The sequence below is a fragment of the Eptatretus burgeri genome, chromosome 2 (genome assembly GCF_056783735.1).
Source record: "Eptatretus burgeri isolate ZD-2024b chromosome 2, Ebu_testis_v1, whole genome shotgun sequence".
NCBI lineage: Eukaryota > Metazoa > Chordata > Myxini > Myxiniformes > Myxinidae > Eptatretus > Eptatretus burgeri.
Genome location: NC_140962.1, coordinates 152167294 through 152186556, shown reverse-complemented (window position 1 = coordinate 152186556; position 19263 = coordinate 152167294). Strand labels below are relative to the sequence as shown.

Genomic DNA, 19263 nt, shown 5'->3' with positions numbered 1-19263 from the left:
ATGAAAACTCGAGCTCCGTGGGGCTATGCAGGTGCCATTGGGCTAACCAAATACCGAAACCCCTGCCAGATTTGGCAAAAACCCGAGGAGAAGATGCAAATTGAAATCGGCTACCCCCTAAAAACACAATTCGCAATTTTCTAAGTTTGTGACCTTGACCTTGGGACAAAAATGAAACAAATTGAGCTCCCTGGGGCTTTGCAGGTGCCATTGGGCTAACCCAATTCCGAAACCCCTGTGAGATTCGACAAACCGCCGAGGAGATGCAAATTGAAATCGGCTACCCTCTAAGAACACGTTTTTTGGGCATGGCTCCGCCCATAATGGGCGCACCAAGCCCATTTTCAGGAAAACACAACTAGATCATGATATAAACCTCCCACCAAAATTTTGTCAGGATCGGATCAAAACCCACGGAGCTCTGCTCGGGACAGACAGACAGACAGACAGACAGACAGACACACACCAATAACGAATATAGTGGTCACTTATTTTTTTCGTGAAAATATTTTTTCGTGAACCAATGAGATACTGGAAGGATGATTTTCTCGGGCTTCAGATGTGAAGGAAGAGGAGGAAGGAGGAGTGTATGAAGAATTAAAAAGGGAAGAGTATTGATTGTGAGGTATTTTAACTTGCCAGGGATACATTGGGTCCAGGAACAGGAACAGGGAAAGGGTAGAGCGGATGAGGATTTTCCCTGATCGAGATGAGGATTTTTGAGAAGGATATCTCAAAAGGCTCTGCGGATGGATTCAGACAAAACTTGGTGGCCCAGTTGTGTGTTTGACGAAGACCAATTGATTTGATTTTGGTTCAGATCCAGATGCAGCCCATCAGTGGGATACAAAACATAAACCTTTTAACCTGGCGAAGGTAGGTGCTACACCAAGTGCTGCTGTGGTTGATTTTTTTTTAAACTTGATTAGCTGTGTATATCAAGTTACCTTTTTTGATTGGATGTGTCTTTTTCCTTCAAATCATTTTTATTTAGTACAGAACTCACCATCCTCAAGGTTCCTTTCCTCTTCAAAACTGACTAAGTCCTCGTCGTTGACCTTGATCCGCACGACACCAGCAGGTCCTCCGGTCTCCTCGAGGTCCTTTCCATACCCAAGCGCGACGGTCCATTCCGATGTCCCCGCACGACACGACTCCATGTACCGACAGAGCATGGCGTACATGGTGTAGGTGAACTTCCGTGTGGCCAGAGAACACAGTCGAACCCTCACCTGAGCGGGCTCTGCCCGGGCACAGAGAGCTCCGAGGATCTCGATCCCCAGCTCCTTAACAGTGGCTCGGAGAGACTCGCCCGTCAAACCCCGGCTTTGGAGCCACTGAGGAATGGGACGGACACCGCCTCGTGCTTTCCTCGAGTCCATCTCCCGTCAAGAACCTGAGCAGAGCTTCCAAACAAAATAAATAAATAAATAGCACTTCTTGTTGTGAGAGTTGTTGTTGTTGTTGTTGTTGTTGTTGTGGTGGATTGAATATTGTACCATATCCCCTGAGATTGTATTCGAAATCAATGGTGTCGTCCTCAGAAAGCACAACAAAACTGTGCGTAATGTCTGTTGGCATGAGCTGGTGGATTTTAAAGATCACGCAGTGTCTTTTCATGAAGAGGAGGTGAGCTGCTGTCGCCAGCATCCTGAAGAAATATTACCAATCCCTGCCCTGACCAACAGGGGGCACAGCTTCGGTGGTCATGCATTCGGAGAATTGAGGGACGGTTACATAACATCAACCAACTAATGCCGGAAGATGGCTCCTCAACTGAATCGGCTGCAACGTCCATCGGAAAGGCTGCACTAATTGATGTAACACCCACGTACTAGATCCAGGCTCAAGGAAACTGGAAAAATGAGGTGACATCCTGCTAGATCCATCATCATGTGTGAACCAAGAATGAGCTGTTTGAGATGGACATAACTTGAGTGCCCATCGTAGATTGTCCCTTCAGCTGGTATACATATATATCTATATATATAACCTCACATTTTAGAGCTCTTTCAACCAGAACAATAATAAAAGGCTTCCTCTTCTTTTATATTGCGGTAATTTTACCAGGGGCTTCTGCTCGTATAATTTATTCGCTCACCTGGAATGTTCCATGGAGTTCCATGGAGCTTGTGGGGCGGCACGTCCGTCTGTCCATCCAGAAATACTTGCAACTTCTTCTCTGAAACTACACATACGATTTTGATGAAACTTCACCACAACCTTCATCACCCATGATGTACCAAAGTTTGTTCACACCATTAAAAAAATTGGGGTCTGAGGGGGTGTACGGGGGGGGGGAGGCTGCTCCCCCCCAAAATATGCATTTACTTTCTTCTCCAAAACTACACAAACAATTTCAATAAAACTTGATCTTAACCTTCATGACCCGTGATGTACCAAAGTTTGTTCACGCAATTAAAAAAAACAAGTGAAATCCTTCAATACAGCGCGTATGGTGAAGCAAATGAGTACACAAGTGTTAAAATATGCAATTTATGCTTTTTCATTTGAAAAAACAATTTAAAAGTGTACTTAATATTTGAAATGTAAAAATCTTGTTATTATTGTGACAAGCACCTTTTATGTATAAGAGAAGGAATGAAATTGTTCGATACAGCGTGGCAGGGGGCTGCAAAAGAATGATAGCAGAATAAGAACTTCGCTTTCAGCATTCGACGATCGGCGCGACATGCGATGGTGGGTGAAAATGACGTCTTTCGGCGCGAAATGCGATGGTGGGCGGAAATGACGTCTTTCGGCGCGAAATGCGATGGTGGGCAGAAATGACGTCTTTTGGCGCGAAATGCGGTGGTGGGCGGAAATGACGTCTTTCGTTCGTTTGTACATGAGGGGCGCGTTTCTTCGTTTTTTCCGTCAAGCAATAAATTAAATGGTTTTCACTGATATAACACATTAGTTTCACAAATTTCCATTGAAATACTCGGGTATTTCCATCAATTGTCGCCTTTTCCGTCGAGGTTACGCACTGCATCTACTGGATAGCCGGCATTGGCTGTCTTGAGGCACGTGGGGAGGGGGGGGGACGGGGGACACCGGAGACGTGGTAGACGCCGACGGGGACATTTCAAACTCGGTGCAATTAAATACAGCGCACGCGCTGTAAAAACATCTGAGTCGAAGGGGATGTACCGGCATGGGGGAGGGAGGGGGTTGCCCCCCCAAAATAGGTGCTTGCTGCAACATTGGTCCATTTTGATGATTCTGTCACATGTTGACTTCCTCCTCTCAGTGCCATTATTCTACCAGGTGAGCACCCAGGGGTATTACCAAGCTGTTTTTTTCACTCACCATCCAGAGCCCTTGACTATCATGGTGAAGCACCATCTATGAGAATGAAAGGTTGACCGTGGAGTCTGTAGTACGTCGAGTCATATCGTCACCGCAACATCAAGTGTTGCGAATACTGAAATGGCCACAAAATGGACAAACAGCAGTTGATTGTTGTGAATATGAAAATGACTGTTTTGCAGAAAATGCGTCCAAAACGCTTCTGGATATGGCAAGACATAAGTGAGAATGTCATTGTATACAGTCAATGTCATGGTTGCACTTATGCCAACCAAACTTTCTGCATGCGGGATCGGCTTTGTGGTCCAAAGATAGGCAGTGGTCCCCCATACAAAAAGGTGAGGGTCCATCATCATGGTCGTGATGAGACCAGCATTGCCATGAACCTGTACACAGTTGTCAAATTGTGATCTGAGGACGAAAGTACTTTCAGTCTCACCTGGTCTTCAATTCAGGTGTAGAATCTAGCCAGGACAGGAGCATGGTCGTGACGGTTCCTCAATCTCGACGTTCTTTGCAGTTTGCATTCCTTTTCCTCTGACTTCAGAGGACTTAATTTCTGGGGCCAATCATATAGGGTGTCAGGATGGCCTTGAAGTATGCACACTCACCTCCAAGCTGTGTAGCCTGGGTTCCAATCTCGACCCAGCTCTAAACTGTCATCCTGGTGTTTCACAGGCAGGTCGATTCATCAATGTGTGCGCCATCCCAATTGGATGTGTATTAAACTGGCATCCCTTTTCCCAGCAATAACTGGTGGACGTTACAGGTCCCACGGTGTCTTTCGTGAAGCGTCGGCGAGTTATCGCCGGCACCCTGAACAAATTACAAATCCCTGCCCCAACCTTCAGAGGGCACCACATCAGCAGGATCGCCGCACTCCACAGCCTTGTGCTGCATACTAAAGAAGCAGCACCAATAATGGTCGTTGACCATGACCATGTTTTTCCTGCCAAAAACTACGGCCAAATATATCATGCATAATTCTGCACTCAAGAAAATACAAACACCGAGCAAAAGTAACAAAAACTTCAATCACACTCTTTCTTCTTGGGCTTCAAAGCAAGGTACACCACCATCTCATGAAAAACCCCATCACAACCTGCGATCTTTTCGACCCCCTTCAACCCAAGCTGACCCAACCCCCTTACTCACAGGTTCCTGCACTCAGTAAACCTTCCTGTTCATTCATTCACTTGCTCGCTATATCTAAATGTGACCCCACTGTCAGTTCGTTTCCCACTACCCTCGGTCATGCCACGAGTCCAGATTTTGTGCACAAACATCATGAGAAATGTTCAAAGGAATTTCTCCTCAACAACAAAACAGAGTGAGCATACGCAAAAACAGGATGTCCCATCTGCTGGCGTCAGTTGGTAGATGTTATATATCCCAGCGTGTCCTTCACAAACAGGATGCGAGCTCACACCAGCAACCTGAAAAAATTCCAGCTCTCGCCTAGAAGGGGAACTTCATCAACAGCACAGCTGCGCTCCAAGCTTATTAGTCTACATGTAGTTATGTGTTTGCTTTAAAACTGTAACGGCAATGGTAGAGCACATACCTCCGCCAGGCTGAACAGTTTACGTCTTGTATCCCACGGATCTGGGTCGGATCTCAGTCTGATCTGCATCTCAACCAAAATAGAATCGATTCTTCGTTGTCACACACCCAAACTCTCCACCAAATTTCGTCCGATTGCGTTCACAACTTTTTGAGATATCCCATTCACAGACAAACAAACAGACACGGTGCAAATGTAACCTCCATCCACCTTCCGTGGCGGAAGTAATAGAAAGAAGTACAGGAACAAGCAGAGAGTTCAAGGAAACCGAGTGGGTAGAATCGATAAGGAGGGTGTAAAGCAGACAGAAAAAGATGGAAAACTGGAAAAAGAAATCTGTGTGTACAGAAGAGGAGTCAGTGGGCCTGAGACAATGGATGATAGTAAGACACAAAGATGATCCATTGTCTTACCTTCTTGTGTTACGCTCAAGACTGATTGATCTTCAGAGTAGCTTTGTCCGATGGGTCAACATTACATCAGCTCCTCAAGTATGGGTTTGTCAGCCACTTATCCATTAGTTTTGTCTATCGTGACAAGATCTGAGGGCATCGAGTGAAGGGTCGCAAAGTGAGACTCCCACAGCACCCGGCTCTCTCTCTCTCCTCCAAATGCCAGTCACATTTGTTTCTCATCACCGATTGTATTTTCCTTTTTGTCATCGTGTGTACCTGTTTTGTTGGATAGTTGGGGACACTGCATCAGCAGCATAGCTGCGTCCCAACCAATGACGCAACCAGCAGCCACAGGCTGCACTCGCTAGTGAGAGTTGGATAATTGTTACTTTCATGGAATTTAACATCTTCCAATGTGCGAGTAATACGGGTAATATTTTCAGAACGGCCATTGACCTGCATTTGCGTTGACTATTCTTATCCACATTCATCCAAAATGATCCTCAGCCCACAACAATATCGATAATCCACAAAGTCTTGTTCCGGTTTTTACATTTTATTACAATCAAACCAAACAAGACTTTGTGGACACCCTGCTCATTACAGTACTCCATGAAAAGCACTACACTTGAAAAACACCGGAATTACCAACAAATATCAGACTGCAGACTAGTTTGAGGGATACTGTCGACTTGTCCCGTTACAATAGACAAACTTCCAAGATGTAGTACGACATGTGTTAGATGTGTTTCACATCGGAATATATCCATAGAGATTCGAAGGGTGGTACAAGTTTCAATATGAAACAATGTGAAGTACTTATTGTTGATGAGAATTATCTTTTTGCACATCAAACTTGATAAACTGTTACTCACCATTTAGGAATATCTATTCACTCGACTCAACTTTCTTCTAAATTGCCTGACCGTGAGAAATACAAAAATTAGATCCACATGAAAGATCAGTACTTTACTTGAATGGAGGATGATACCTGCAAAGAGACAAAATTATTCAAAAAAAATTCCAAAAATAAAATAAAATAATCGTACGCACTCTTCCATCCTACAAAAGTAATTTGTACAGAATTGTTGAAAATGTCCTCCTTTTACAATTGGCAAGTAAAGGACAGGCATTTAAGAATTTACCAACTGCTGCAACTGACAAAGGGGTCCGATCAGTTTCTCTGCAAATCATCAACGAGGGAGTTCATTCACCGAGATGACGAACGAGTTTACAAAATTTCGGGGTTTTTTACATCCCAGGAGAAGGTTAATTGATGCTCTGTTTCCACCTTGCAGAACCTACACTTGTCCGATTGACTTACGGTAATCCTGCTATCTTCTTCAAGCCACTGGTTTAGTATCTTTGGTCTTGAGCATTTATGACGACTCGTGATTGTGTTCCGTTCACTGGAGTCCTGGTCTTTCTCTGAGCATTTTTGATGTCATCTCCTTCATTTTGTTGGCAAACTCTTCTGCCAGCCTACAACTGCTCATAATCATCGTCGTTTTGTTCCTCTTCGTCTTCCCACTCATTATAATTCACCGTTCTGACTTTTATCCCTGCTGTCTGTCAGTGCCACCCTGTCTGGGTTTGCTAGCTGGACCTGTTCCCTCTCCAGAGGTGGGTTTGCACCATTTCCTTCTGTTATACTCTGGTCCTGTTGTTGGGCCTCCGGTGTCGAGCCGCGGTACGAGTTCCCATCCTGTTGCACAGCTTCTCTTGTGGAGCAGCACTCACCTCCCTTTCTTCCATCTGATGTGCATCTTCATCGCCTGTGCGTCTGCTCCTTCTCTTTCAAACTTTGTACTGTGGGACTTTCATCCCAAGTGCAAGTCATAACTCTCCTTTGTGAATCAGTGTGTGCTTCATTAAACACTCGTGTAAAGCCCGTCAAACATGACGGGGCCAAGAGCATCCCCCCCATCAGAGCACAGTTGTAAAGAATAAAACTCACAGGCTTGTGGATTTACTTTTGTTTCATAAAGAAAAGTCGAGTTGTCAACCTGTCGCATGGCTCTTCTGTGGCCTCTCACTCGCGCCATCGATTCTGCATGCCGCCGTCGCCTCAGTTCACCCTGTTCTTGTGTTTCCTTCGCCATCCTTTCAGCGGCTCTACGTCTCGCATCCGCTCTCCTTTTGTCAGCTTCCTCCTGCGTCTCGTTCTGCAGTCTTGCAGCCATCCTTTGCCTCGCTTTCGCCCTCCTTCTCTCAGCAGCTTCCTGGCTTTCTTTCTCACACCGCACTCTCCTGTATTGTGCTTGTGATTGTCGCCTCTCCTCCACCTGCTCCTCATTCAGCCTCTGTCTTTGCCTCCGCTTCCGCTCACGCGCTAATCTCCTTTTTCTCTCCATTGCGTTTTCATCCATAATCGGTACCTCTGCACATGTGTACAAAAAAACAAACAAAAAAAACACCAGTAAAAGCAATAATTGACTGAGAAAAATTACTCATTCGTAAATATATTTTCACTGAAAATGAGTAAAAATAACTGATGACTCACCTCCAGCGGTATAGTTATTTACTTTTTTTGCATACCACGTCAAGGCTCGTGTCAGAGCTAATACACAGAAACATTTCACAAGGCAGGAGACAAGAGGGTTGGGAGAGGGAAGTACAAATTAGTGGGGAACAGACACAATAGGATATCTGTGGAAGGGAGAGGGATGGGGCGGGGTACACGGGGTAAACAAGATGGACACTTCAGGGACTTTCAGGAATGAAAACAGGGAATTTTAAGGAGGTGGGTTTGGGGTAGATTAAGGGGGGTAGTAAAGATCAAGATTTTGGATGGGGAGAGACATGAGGTAGTGGTGAACAGATGTTTTGAACATCTGGAGGGAGGAGAGGATTCACGAGAGTGTGCGAGTTTGTTCCAGAGGCAGGAAAAAATGAGGAATGAAAGAGTGAAGGCAAGTAGTGATTCTTGATTTTGGTAGTTTCACCAGAAGGGGGTTTTTGGCGGACATTGAGCACCCTGCGGAAATATAGGGGGGACAGATCACAGACAGAACCGGGGGAGGGGGGGCAAGGCCGGAAAGGAGATGGTACAAAACAGAAAGACCACTGATTTGCCTCTGGTGAGAGAGTGAGAGATCCAAAGACTCAACTTCATCACGGGAGATACCAAGGATCCTAAAAGCCTTGGTTTCCACAGCGTGAAGTCGAGTTAGGTGTGAAAATAACCTGAATGGTCATAGAATCAACCCAAATTCAGATGCGTGTCGTAAACGTGTTGAACGGCATAAATTCACCTTTCCTGAGTGGAAACAAAATGACGATTGGTGCTAACACTGACATTGCGTGTGCAACACGATGTCATTTCCGTGAACGAGAGGTCACTTCCTGCGTGACAGTGAAATAAATACACAGAGCATTTACATATATAAATGAATGGTCTGAAAATATATTTGTGCAAACTGTGCAACTGCATGTGCACTCTCCCATTTGAATTTGCATACACGCTTGGCAGTTACACAACTCACTGAATCCTTTACCACATACACTTCAGCGATATGGTTTCTCCCGTTGGTTGTCATCTCCATTTGCGGGTTTCAAGAGATGGGAGGAAGTTCTCACAAAACTCAAAATCTCCACTCCCTTTTTGGTAAAGGATCATGATTCATGAACCAAACTGTGAAGTTTTGTTCTCGTAGCTTTGTTCCAAGGGCTCTTTTCAGAATCTTCAATGAACCTCTGACAGCCTTCACTTGTTTCTCGTTTGTAGTGATATTCCCCAGAATGATTTTTAAGTACTGTCGGACCTCACTATTCATGGGGGATACGTTCCTGAAAAATGCCGCGAATGTCGAATCCTCGATCAGTAGGGCATTGTTTCAACGGAAAAAGGGAGGATAGGTTCCCAGCGGTTCATGATTCATGAGGGAAAATAAAAAATCCCATGAAAAACCGCGCGTATGGCCACAAAAAAAAAAACCATGGAAACGTGGAAAGAAAAAAAAAACGCGAATACATAAAGCACAGGGCCGCTAATGTTGAATTAGCGATCAGCGGGGCATTGTCTCAATGGAAAAAGGGAGCATAGGTTCCCAGCAGTTCATGATTCATGAGGGAAAATAAAAAATCCCATGAAAAACCATGACTTTGCCCGCAAAAAAAAAAACAAACAAACTGCGAATATATGAAGCGCAGGGCCGCTAATGTTGAAGCACCTCACATTTTATAAACCGTGAATACGTGGAGTCTGCAAATAGCGAATCTGCGAATAGCGACGTCCAACTACTCGGTACTCAGTGCCTACTCCCCAGTGTGGACACGTGTATGCTTTTTCAAAGATGATGGATACAAGAACCTCTCGAGCAATCTTTGCAAGTGGAGAGACGCCCGCCCGTGTGGATACATACGTGACGTTCGAAATGAGATGAACAAGAGAAAGACTTGCACAAACTTTTCCATTTTAGGGATGCTTTCGTCGATGAATGCGCACGTCTTTCTTGCAGTCCCCCGACCGAGTCGATCCCTTTGCACAGATACTGCAAGAATATGGCTTCTTGTGCATGTGGGTCACAGCACGTCTTCTAAACTCTGAGGGATCAACGAATGTCCTTGTACAAACGTTACAACATGCTGTTTCATGTGGCAAAATGTATACCTTCCAACATGTGATGGATCCGAGAATGTCTTTGCACAAACTTTCAAACTGCATCGACACTCTCCCGTGTGAATTCTCATGTGTAGTTGACAGTTCCATAACCGAGTAAATATTTTACAACACACGCTGCAGACAGATGGTTTCGCTCTTCTGTGAATACAAAAATGATTTATCAAAGATAATAAAAATGAAAACATCCTCCCACACAATCTGCAAGTGTATGGGCACTCCCCTGTGTGGGTACATGTGTGACTTTTCAAAGCTGATTCGTTTTGAGAATTTCTTTGCACAAACTTTGCAGGTGTAGGGGTGCTCCCCTGTGTGCATTCTCATGTGAACAAGTTAAATCCATTACCACACACACTGCAGGTACACGGTTTCTTTCTTGAGTGGATCCGAGTGTGCGTCACATAAACACTTCTACAACATGTAATGAAAGCACAATCAGGGCATTTGTAGTTCTCATCACCGGAAACTGGTTGGTGCTGCCACATGTGCATCTTTAAAGCAGCCGTAGTGGTGAGGTTGTGAAAGCACAACGAACAGGTGAACTTGCCGACGAGCTTCTCCTTTTCCACTGTGAAGATCACGCAGAAAAGAAAACAAAGGAAAAAGTTATTTCTCAGCACCTGTTGCATCGAATAAAATGTTAAAAAGTATAGCAAAAAATACAACATTTATGAAATAAAGCCAAGTAGCGAATGCACAATGATGGAAATGTACCGAAAGGTATCAAATTCTTGCACACATTGGTAAAAACTATTCAAGAAAATTATTATTTTTTAAATAAAAAATCTTGCGTTACATAAACCACTTGCTCCTGTGACCAAGTTTAAAGAAGCTCCCCAATCAACGATGTTCACGAGGTGCAGGGCACCATTTCACTTTGTAAAGAGCACATTTCTCGATGTCAAATGTATTTTTTTTACTGCTCAACACACAATGGTGATCATGACAATACAAACTAGCACGGCACTCAGTCGAGCGCGTACCTCCGCCAGGCTGAACAGTTCACGTTTAATATCCAACTGATAGGCCGGATCTGGATCTGGACCTGAATCAAAAGCGAATCGGCTTGTTCTCGTCACCTAACCAACTCATCCACCAAGTTTTGTCATAATCCGTCCATAACGTTTTCAGATATCATGTTATATATCGTTTTTTGGCCCTGTCTCTCAATAGTGAAGAATCACTTGAAAAAATGTAAAAAAATTCTCGTATCCAGATTTTCAGCAAAATTGAATCGATTCGGCCTGGTCACACACCCAACCGTCCACAACTTTTTTCAGATATCGCGTTTACAGACATAAAGAAGCAGACAGACAGACAGGAATGAAAACATAACCTCCGTCCACCTTCGGTGGAAACTATACGCAGGAGGAGGCCATTCGGTCCATCATGCCTGCACCACACCAATACCAGATGAAATATATCCGTCAAAATGATATGATTTCATTGGGGGAATGAGGGGAAGAGTGGGGATGAGAACAATGTGGCACATTCAGCGATATCCCAAGGGTGCGAAAATAAAAATAGGACCGCAGATCCTAAAGCTCACCTGGATCAGGCGCAAGTCACGCAAACCGCCACCTCCCCATCCCGCAGACCCCTTTCTACCCTGATTTATTTTAATGCTGTGAACAAACGTTGGTTCATCATGAGTGATGAAGGTTGTGGTCAAGCTTCATCGAAATTGCGTGTGTAGTTTATAAGAGAGCAAATACCTATTTTCGGGGGAGGGGAGGGGGGCGGTCTATACCCCACATCGATCCATGAATGAGCGCAGATTTTGATGTGTTCAATACATTTTCGTTAGGCATCAGATTTGAAGTTTGTGGCCAAATTTCATCAAAATCGTATTTGGTTCAAGCGATAATGACTGAAGTGTTTACGGACTGACTCCCTCACTCACCGACGGACACTGCTCAATCGCCTGACTAAAGTCCAGGTGAGCTAAAAATGGGGAAATATATTTATTTTAATGATTTACCTTTGAAAAAAAGTTTTGTTTTGTTCTTCGGGTAGGAGGTTCTTCCCTACACCTGGGGGGAGGTGGGCAAAGGCGGTTTTGTTGGGTGCAAAATGTACAACAACCACAGTCAACTATTCATTGATGAGACCTTCACAAACACGACACGATGCACAGATGTACACAGTGAGACTGTAGTCCTCATAAATGCCTTCTGCTACTCTTTAATAGCGTTCCTCATCTCACTACTCAACCACCCTGACCTCTTTCTGCTTCTAGTTTTACACCTCATTGGAATGTACTTACTCTGCACTCTACACATTTTCTCCTTGAAGGTTTCCCATTTCTCATATCGTCCTGTTGTTAGAGTCTCTCAATCTGCAACACCCAACTGTCTCTTCATACCCTCAAGGTTTGCCTTACTGAAATCTAACAGCCTTACCCTACTATCCTGAACTCTAACCCATAGCAGAATCTTTGCACACACAATGTTATGGTCACTTGATCCTAAGTGTTCCCCTACAATTCGATGTGTATACGAGCTCGGTCAGCCATACTAGTTAAATTGATAAATCAAGGTGGTGAAGAAAGATCTCAAAGAGGAATTAGCACAACACATGCAATACCTCTAGACCTGCACATCAATCCTGACATCACAAGCACCACCGCGCATGTGCCAATGTTCACTGTAACCAAGGGTTTCTGTATGTGCGCGGTGGTGCATCGTGAGATGATCGCCTTATTTCGAAAATCGTGTCTAGCACTTTTTTTTTTTACTGACACAAGGAAATTTGACACAGGAGGACATTCGGCCCATCATGCGTGCGCCACACCAACACCAAACCAATTATATCCGTTCAAACGACGCAATTGAAATTGGGGAACGAGCGGAGGAAGGTGTACGAGACAATTACGTGGCACACCGGACGCCCAGGGATATCCCAAGGGTGGCAAAATAAAAATGGGGAAATACATATATTTTTATAATTTAAATTGAAAAAACTAGAATGGCACACCTCGACGTCACGACCATTATTACATCATCATACATACTTGTCCCAAGTTTGATTTTTAGTGAATCCCTGAACCCAGATTAAAAAAAAAAAATTATCCTGGCTGCCAGACCATGCGTCCGACCAGGTTGAAACTTAAAACATATATTCCACATGACTACTAGATCACAACTGTGATGTCTCATATCGACTGATGAAGCGTGATGAAGGTTGATGAGTTATGAGTCATCCCCCTCCCTCCCCCCATCGAGTCGAACGAGGCCCCACACGTCTCTCCACAATGCAGGGTTGATGAGTTACGGACTGAGTAACACGCCGTGTTCAATCTATTTATTACGTACGCAGTTGACCTTTTATCCTGGGGTCGGTATCAACTGAATTGGTATCGAAATAACCTGAACACGAAGTAATAAATATTCGCACCATGAAAGTACCACTACACGAGCAGCATGGACTAACAACTCGTTCACCGTCACCTGCAGTACCTGCAACAGAAGGCACCTCGACATCGGCCCAGATATCATGTGTGCGATTGTCGGTTCGATGGAGTTTATAAATAAATTATTTTAAACATATTGTTGTGGAAATGACTCTTTGGGGATCAAAGGTGAAGAGCACCATGTACAAAACTCAAAAGTTGGTGTTTAAGGACGGGAGGGTGCTCTCTTGAGTTTAAGGAAGGTTTATAAAGGAACAACTGAAGGAATATTCAAATATGCAACAATCCTCAAATTAAGGACGTCCTCAAGGGGATAAACTTGAGGAAATATTGAAGGAAATCCTCAAATATTTCCTCAAGAATGTTTTATGCAACCGGGCAAGACATCGGTTTACGACCTTCTTGGGATCATCCCGCATCAAAAACCATGATCTTTCTCACCCCGTTAAACCCAATAAAAAAACATTTCACACAAAAATATTCCCATTAAACCAGTTTTTAACTTCCTGAGAGTTTGCTTCTGTGTTCATCTTGCATCCTCCCCGAGATCTCAGTCTTACTCACATCCCTTGTTTGTCTGTCTCCGTCCATTTTGTCCCTGCATCCTGCTGTTGGCATTTCCCCCCTCTTTTTCTGATGTTCCTTTTGTTCTGTTGCGTCCGCATCTGTTTTGTGTGCTGGTTTTTCAACAAGCCTCGACTTTGTTCACAAAAAAGGAAAAACCTCCACATCGAAGTGGGAAAATCAAACTCTCCAGGAGTAGTTGGGTTGGTGTATGGAGTGAGAGGTTGGAAGTTTAGAAGTTTTACCTTTCCGTGTTGCGCTCAACACTCTGACGAAGCTCCGAGTGCTGAGTTGTGGCTGTGAACTGCACTTAGTGCTCTGGCATCAGGACTGCAATGGCTGGGTCTTCTGAGGAGCTTGTTCCGATCAGCCAATAACATCAGCTTCTCACCAGTACTTGTCCATCAGTTGCGAAGGTAGTTGTGACAAAATCTGGGGAATCTCACCGAGTGAAGTGTTGCAAAGTAAGAATCCCACCGCTCCCCCTGCCGCCTCTGAAAATGTTAAAGCTATTGAAGCAATGACAGAATTTTATCTTCTTCGAGTAATGATTTGATTCGTCTCACTGACTGGATTTTCCTTTTTCCACATTGTGTATACGTGTTTTGTTGGGCAATTGTTGCTTTCATACAACGAGTCGACAAAATGGAACTTTTTTCTCTCATCAAAGATGTAAATACATTTTTCTAGACGAGCTTTGCACGCCGATTCCAAATCTGTTTTTGGTTTTCCTCAAGCATGCCTTGTGTTTTTTTTTTTAATTTGAAAGTTTATTGCCTTATAAGGTCAAATTTGAAAGGTCATTGCCTTATATGGCAATAACCTTCAAATTTGATCACTCTCATTATCCTGGAACGGCCTCCGTGTCTAGATTATTTGAAGAAAGAATTCTCGCGGCAGCTTACCAGCACTGAAGTTTAAATCACTTTTCACTTTGTTTTCAAACTCTCCAAGTGCGACGGTAAAAACCGTGCTTTTCACAACAACAACAATTAAAAAAAACCACACCGTTCCGCCAGACAGGGAAGAACAACACCCCGCACCCCTCCGAAGCAGAGATGACGCAGCACATGGACGGAGCATAAATCTGCATGAGGCAAGAAACGGGTGGAACATAAATATACATTTTACATTGAAACTTGGTTACATCACGAAAACATCACACTCATCACGAAAACTAGACGTGCGAGAGGAAAACTAAAAACAGATTTGGAATCGGCGCACCTTTAATTGTATCTGATGAAAATGACTTGTTGGCCAGTGTAATTTAACATTTCTCTTCCAAAGTGTGAGTAATATGGGTAATATTTTCAGAACGGCCATTGACCTGCGTTTGCGTTGACAATTCTTATCCACATTCGTCAAAAATGATCCTCAGCCCACAACAAGCATAATATAATGGGCGTAAGCCTGGAACTCCTAACGAACACACTTTTCTCCGAACATATTCTATTCATACTTCCGAAATCTTCACATGATGTGTTCCATGTGTTTATGCAGGTGATAGCGGATTCAAAAAATCGAATATAGATCGAATTTTCAAAGAGGGAATCAATGATGTCACAATCAGCGAGATTTCGGCGGCAAACCGACGGCTGCGTCCCAGACGACGTGCTTTACTTAACTAAGTACATGAGTTCAAAACGTTTGTTCATCTCAGCATTTACAAATTTTATCCTGCCATGTTGTTAATCTGTTGATGGAGGTAATATAGAAAGGATGAATATGTCAAGTAGTTCGTGTTACTCATCCGGCACGAGGTGTCAAGGCCAACAATCTAAAGCAACCGGTCTCAAACGCTACCATAGGCACCGAGACACGCCACCAATATGAACTGAGCTGTTGAATGCGGCGCAAACATCCAAAGAAACTACCGTAACTAAAAATTGTGATTTGTCCTGTCCCCCATACCCATCGTAGACGGGTATCTGCTAGTATCTATAATCCACAAATGTCTTGTTCCAGTTTTTACATTTTATTACAATCAAATCAAACAAGACTTTGTGGACACCCTGCACATTACATTAAATGGAGAGTTTACAAGTTATTTGTTTCAAGAGGATATTTCCTTTATTACACCATTTGATCGGTATTTATGGACTCACGATGTTTGAGAGATTCAATCACCAATTGAAGATTTTTCTTTTTTTAATCTTCAAATCATTTGACATTTTCATGTTCTCCCCCAGAATATTCTTTATCGACGATGATCTCCTCTGCACCCAAGCTATATTGTATGTGTGTGCCTCTTCGAAGATGATCGATTCAAGAACGTCTTTGTAAATTGTTGGTTGGAGCCTCTGCATGTGGGAACCAAAAAGTAGAACGAGACCACCCTCGGCCCGAAAGGAAGATGTTTCAGTGGCGAAGAGTTTTATGTTTTCAAACAAAAGTAGAGGAACATTTCCAGGTGTTGTGCGTCACATCTTTAATGAAAGGGATCATGGATGTGAAATTGAGGTAAAGTGCACAGTGGCTTTCAAACAAGACAAGCTTCAAACAAATACATACAAAACTAGAAGGGCACTCGGAAGAGCGCATACCTCCGCCACGTAGTACCTGATCCACGAGAACATATCGGGCCCAATACATTTTTGAAATATCATGCTATTGGTTCACGAAAAAATATTTTCATGAAAAAAAATAATTGGTTCACGAAAAAATATTTTCACGAAAAAAATAAGTGACCACTATATTCGTTATTGTTGTGTGTCTGTGTGTCTGTCTGTCTGTCTGTCTGTCTGTCTGTCCCGAGCATAGTTCCGTGGGTTTTGATCAGATCTTGACAAAATTTTGGTGAGAGGTTAATATCATGATCGAGTTGTGTTTTCCTGAAAATGGGCGTGGTGTGCCCATTATGGGCGGAGCCACGCCCAAAAAACGTGTTTTTAGGGGGTAGCCGATTTCAATTTGCATCTTCTCCTTGGGGGTTTGTCAAATCTGACAGCGGTTTCCGTATTTGGTTAGCCCAATGGCACCTGCATGGCCCCACGGGGATCGGTTTTTCATTTTCGTCCCAAGGTCAAGGTCACAAGGTCACGAACTTAGAAAATTGTGAATTTTGACGTAAAAAATTTCTTCTCCGAGGGGTTTGTCGAATCTGGCAGTGGTTTCGGTATTTGGTTAGCCCAATGGCACCTACATAGCCCCACAGAGCTCGATTTTTCATTTTCGTCCCAAGGTCAAGGCCACAAGGTCACAAACTTAGAAAATTGCGAATTGTGTTTTTAGGGGGTAGCCGATTTCAATTTACATCTTCTCCGAGGGGGTTTGTCGAATCTGGCAGGGGTTTTGTTATTTGGTTAGCCAATGGCACCTGCATAGCCCCACGGAGCTCGATTTTTCATTTTCGTCCCAAGGTCAAGGTCACAAGGTCACGAACTTAGAAAATTGCGATTTTGACATAAAAATCCATCTTCTCCGAGGGGTTTGTCGAATCTGGCAGTGCTTTCGGTATTTGGTTAGCCCAATGGCACCTGCATAGCCCCACGGAGCTCAATTTTTCATTTTCGTCCCAAGGTGAAGGTCACGAGGTCAAGGTCACGAACTTAGAAAATTTCGAATTTTGACATAAAAATCATACGACCGCCCAAACTTTGAGAGCTAGGATGACAATATTTTTTATGCATAGTCTTGAGGTCATTCCCCACCTGAAGTCTTGAAACGATTTTGCTCTATCTTGAACACCTTGCCCGTGGCGCCCCCTTCAAGTTTGTTTTTACGCTGATTTCATCAAAGTATGGATAATCCGATGAGTGCGAAATGCCTTATAGCCTATATGACGTTATATTGTTCCTGGAATGTTCCAGAGGAAGTTTTGCACCAAAGGTCATAATCCTTGACCTTTGACCTTTAAAGGTCACAAAGCTCAAAATTTAAAAGTTGTGGGAATCGAACCGGGTTTTCGACCTTCTTCGACGAACTAACTCTAATAAGCTATAGCACGTATCCTGTTTCCTTATTTTAATGTCCACAACATTGTTTTGTGACCTTTAAAGGTTATCCATAGGTCAAATTTTTTGAGTTGTTGAACGAAACCGGGTTTTCGACATTTTGCAGCTAATAACCTGTCACTCGTACCACATCATGTTGATCATTTTTATAACTTGGTCAAACATTATCACATTGTCTCATCCTTGACTTCTGAAACAATCTACATCGTCAAATACCGCTCGTGAACTATCGTCGTCTTCAGACTTGTGCAGTACTATATCGTTTTTGGCCCGATCTCTCAATGGTGAAGAATTACTTTTAAAATTAAATAATGCTTGTATCCAGATCTGCATTCGGATCTCCACCAAAATCGAATCAATTCTTCCTTGTCACACACCCAACGTGTCCACAAAATTTCGTCCGGATCCGTCCCCAAATTTTTGAGATATCCTGTACACAGATAAACAGACAGAAAGGGGTAAAAACATAACCTCCTTCACCTTAGGTGGTGGAGGTAACAAAATCACCCACCATGTAAAGGGAAGCAAGAAGTATTTTTCAGTTTATCGACAACTACCTTAAAGAACTGTACAGTGTTAGTCAGTTTTCTTTTGTTAGTCTCGTTAAAGAGCTCATTAAAGTTGAGCATTTCCGCCGTTCCATGCAAGAAATCAGGCAAAAACTGATTTTCATCTCAACCAAAAGCACTGCTGTTGAAAAAACGCTGGAATTACCAACAAATATCATTGGAATCACAGAGGGCACAATGTCGCATCACGAGGGATACTGTCGACTTGTCCCGTTACAATAGACAAACTTCCAAGATGTAGTACGACATGTGTTAGATGTGTTTCACATCGGAATATATCCGGAGAGATTCGAAGGGTGGTACCAACTTTCAATGTGAAACAATGGAAAGTACTTATTGTTCGTGAGAATTATCTTTTCGCACGTCAAACTTGATAAACTGCTACTCACTATTTAGGAATATCTATTCACTCGACTCAACTTTCACCTAAATTGCCTGACCGTGAAAGGCACAAAAGTTTCACAAAAGTTTCCATCGACATGAAAGATACCTCGGGGGACCGCATGGATCAACTGGTCATACAACCTCCGTTAAACCAGGACATGTTGAGAGTGGTTTGCTTTTGCCAGAGATTTGGCATTCCTATTTTAAGTAATACATTGAATATATGATGAAGCCTGCAAGGAGAATTAAATGAGTCACACTCTTACATCCTACATTTTTCTGAGTGCTCGGTTTTGTCTCCTAACTTGTAATTTTTTTTTATGTTTCTTGCCTTCTTTTGGATCTAGTCATGGTTTCTCTCTTAGTGATCTCCTCTATTTTGTTGGCAAACTCTTGTCAGCCTACACTGATGAGCAGGTCATGATTGGGGAGAAGATTCAATAATGCTATGCTCCACCACACTGGCATTGGTTCATGCTCCTGCAGAGT

The 19263-nt window shown here is 43.3% G+C and overlaps 1 protein-coding gene across 1 annotated transcript in view; it reads right to left on the bottom strand.

Annotated features, from left to right (window-relative positions):
* Window positions 1-19263, bottom strand: part of LOC147033573 (uncharacterized) — an 84136-nt gene that overhangs the window by 51264 nt on the left and 13609 nt on the right. The window contains exons 4-5 of the mRNA XM_085851711.1: window positions 10353-10460; window positions 2102-2188 (exon numbers count right to left, since the gene is read on the bottom strand). Of these exons, the coding sequence (XP_085707837.1) occupies window positions 2102-2188; window positions 10353-10460 (195 nt within the window). The remainder of the gene's footprint in view (window positions 1-2101; window positions 2189-10352; window positions 10461-19263) is intronic.